Consider the following 3381-nt stretch of genomic DNA (forward strand, 5'->3'; position numbering starts at 1 on the left):
CCAAAAAAAAAAAAAAAAAAAGGTGCAGCAATGTGGTGCCCTAATCTATGCTTTCCCCTTGCAACTGTACACACTCAATTACAACAGAAACTTGACTCATTGTTAACTGCCTGCAACAAGTTATCAGACTGATTTTCTTTGGGGAATATGGTTGACACCATTTAATCAAACCACATGAATCAAAGCCATATCATCAAGAACTAAAGCAGCTCCGAGCTTATCATCAAGTATAGAATCTGCATTAACAGAAACAAATGCTTTATACGGCTACGTCCAAGGGCATGTGTATCATCAAACACAAACAAACAAATGCAGTCGAAGAATCAACTATTTGCTGAGTACATAAAGAATTGTATAGGCAGACATGGAATGTTGAAAATGTAGCTCGAGGCCATAGATGCAGTTTATAGGCATAAAGTTGACAACATTGGAACATAGAAAGATTGGTGACCGAATCAAAACAAGGCCATAAGTTGGAACGACAAACAATTCTTCTAACCCTTTATAATCTTGTGAAAACAGAAAGAGCGTGTTTGGCTAAGCTTAAAAGAGTAAGAGTTAGTTTTAAAATATGCTTGGTTAACCTACATTATTTCTTACTTTTAAGTAAAGAATTTAAAGTATGTTACCTACTATCAAAATAAGTAACTTATTTCCAACTAACTTTGACAAATGAACGAGATAATATTTCTTAAAGGACACTCATTTACTTTTAAAATTTATAAGATTAGCCAATTATGGTTTTTTAAGTTTACTTTTCAAATGCATGCATACGAGTACAACAAACATTCAGTAGCCTAACAATACGAGGGATGATAATTTCAACCGAAATTACAAGTAGGCTGTCGACAAAGGCAGTGAAAAGTGAAACTTACCAAATAAATTTAGAGCTTTAACTTAATCCTTTCCGACCATTTGAAAATATCAGAATGGACTTGATCTCCTCCTAAATCTTCTCCTGTTGCTCCTGCAGCTACTCTTATGATATCTTCAATCAGGGCAAAGTTCCCCATTATATCTACATGAGCACCACTTTGGGTTCCCCTGCCCTCTAAAAGAGTAGCCGGAGAAGCATGATTATACTCCCTTATATAAGTACGCATTCCTGAAGGATTGAATCGAGTCTTTCCCCGCCAACCTTTTGCGCACATAAAACCTGCACTAAGAACAGGGACCGTTTCATCTCCATCTACAGAATATACTCCGCCTTTCAAACAAGGGCCGTCATCTCCACCATCAGCTGCGGTATCAATCTTAAAAGGTATATAACACTCAGCTGCAGGACTAAACTTGTAGACATACGCTCGTTCAGTGGGAATTCCAACTCCATACATTGAAAAGATTTCCATGTCTGGTGCCATAGGTAATCTGAGAAAGGAAAGCAGAATATAAAACACTGTCAATAAAATCTCCAATAAGATCTATGTTCCTGCAGCAGGAGAAAGATAATGCTGGGATATCTATAACAAACAACTGACTGGTGTAGGGAGGGAAAATGCAAATACTGAGAAAGCAAAAACACTGGAGGGCATATAGAGAACAAATATAGATGTAGAGACAAACCACCAAAACCATGCGCATGTGTTTAGTCATGCCCTGACAGGAAGGGAGATGAAGGGAGATAAGAGATGAAATAATATATGTTTCCTATCATTTAGACCATCTAGCTAATTCAACAAAAACTATTTGTTCTCCATATCAATTTTATATCAATATCACCAATGATGCAAAATTTTATTTTTCAAAGAACCGTCAACCACTGTATGAAGGTAATTCATTGAAAGACGTTGAACAGTTGAAAATGAAGATACGTTAGTAGAAGGAACGAAAGAAGAATATCAGGGAGAACTTTGATTATCAGATAGAAACTTACTTTGTTTCCAAGGCATTTGACCAATATTTGTAATGTTCATATTTCTTATCATCCAGATCATCTGCAATCCCATGCGAAAAATGAGCATCACCACGCTTCATCATCTTTGGGGCAACAAAGTGAAGTAGATCCAGAATCGAACTAGCAGTGTAAACTTTATAATCTGCAACTGCTTTGACACCGCCAATACCCATATCATGGTACTCTGTCCATACATCGCGGCAGGTTATGTTTGCAAGATTATTTCCCTTGATAGCTCCCTATAGATCACCCGAAATAAACTAAATAAAGAAGCTGAAGCATGAATTTTCTAGAGATTCTTGAATGTAGTCGGTCATCAAAACTGGTTTACAGAAATTCTCTCAGGGGAAAAAGAAAAAGAAAAAGAAAAAGAGAAACCCACGCAGCCTAGCCTATATTTAATAAGCAATGCTGAACCTTCACTCTGTATAAAAGCAAAGAACAAATAGTAGTATGGTAAAAGGTCTCTCCCTGCTACCCAGTTTCAGTATAAAATTTGGCTGATAATAATTCCAGATGCATTGTGATACTTGGGATAATAGGTTGAAAGAATTTCTTATTTAAGAATTGCAACCCAAAAGCAAAAATGAGTGCAGATAGATCATGCTACCAACAATTTCACTTAAATACATAATTTCTTTCTGACAAAAAGAGACTGCAAATAAATCATTCTACTAACAATTTCACTTAGAAACAGATAATTTTGATTGACAGGTCAATTAGGACCACACATTTATGCTAACAGATTTTGTGAACACAGCATCCAGCTACTCCCTATCATAATATCAGCAGAAGAAAACATACAGAAAAGATTAACTATAATGGAATCATTACCATGGTTTTTAATCTGCGCTAAAAAGAGTAGTTAAAGCCTACCCTCCAACCATGGCCCAAATATCTAAACATCCAGGACCCAATCCTCATTATAATCACTAGTGACAACATTTGAGCTATTTACCGGAACTATTTACAGATGTTGACTTATGAACTAATACAAAAATGAAAGGAATGGAATCATGTTCCTCCCCAACTCCATTACACGAACTGAGTCTTCTTACAGCACTCAGAAGTTTATTAATACTCACCAAGATTGCAGGGTTGATGTTGACGTTGGTTTGGTCATGCAAGCAAAATGAAACATAGAAATTTGCCATAGCTGAATAATAGATTATCACATCTAACCGGCATTTCATGGAAAAGCATGAAGATAAGCTTTAAACCCATCTGTTCATTTGGCATCCTAGTGGCCCGAGTGCTAGGTTCTTTATAGAGCACTTTCTTGTAGGTTCATAGAATGTATGGAGGGCCATTTATAGTTTATTAGAGCTAAAGATGGAAGGTCATTACTTTTTTATAGGTTGTTCTTTGGTCTCCATTACAATATTTTCTAATTTCATGGAGGAGATCTTATCCAACAATTTTGTATTTACCTAAATCACTATTAACAAAACATCAAATTAGTTAAATGATTCTTTTTTTTTTTTTTT

General features: G+C 35.8%; 1 protein-coding gene across 1 annotated transcript; it reads right to left on the minus strand.

Annotated features, from left to right (window-relative positions):
* LOC111374273 (phospholipid:diacylglycerol acyltransferase 1-like) lies at window positions 1-2165 on the minus strand. The gene is made up of 3 exons (XM_022996929.1): window positions 1874-2165; window positions 876-1368; window positions 1-236 (listed from the first exon to the last, which is right to left on the minus strand). The coding sequence occupies exons 1-2, from the start codon at window positions 2065-2067 to the stop codon at window positions 885-887; spliced, it is 678 nt and encodes a 225-aa protein (XP_022852697.1). The 5' UTR covers window positions 2068-2165; the 3' UTR covers window positions 1-236; window positions 876-884.
* Between the last annotated feature and the right edge of the window lie 1216 nt (window positions 2166-3381).

Source organism: Olea europaea, unplaced genomic scaffold, assembly GCF_002742605.1.
Source record: "Olea europaea var. sylvestris unplaced genomic scaffold, O_europaea_v1 scaffold12254, whole genome shotgun sequence".
Classification (NCBI taxonomy): domain Eukaryota; kingdom Viridiplantae; phylum Streptophyta; class Magnoliopsida; order Lamiales; family Oleaceae; genus Olea; species Olea europaea.

Coding starts and splice junctions, on each gene's coding strand:
- LOC111374273 (XM_022996929.1), bottom strand. CDS start 2,067: ATGGGTATTGGCGGTGTCAAAGCAGTTGCAGATTATAAAGTTTACACT. Junction 1,369..1,873: donor TCAAATGCCTTGGAAACAAA/GTAAGTTTCTAT, acceptor TTCCTTTCTCAG/ATTACCTATGGCACCAGACA.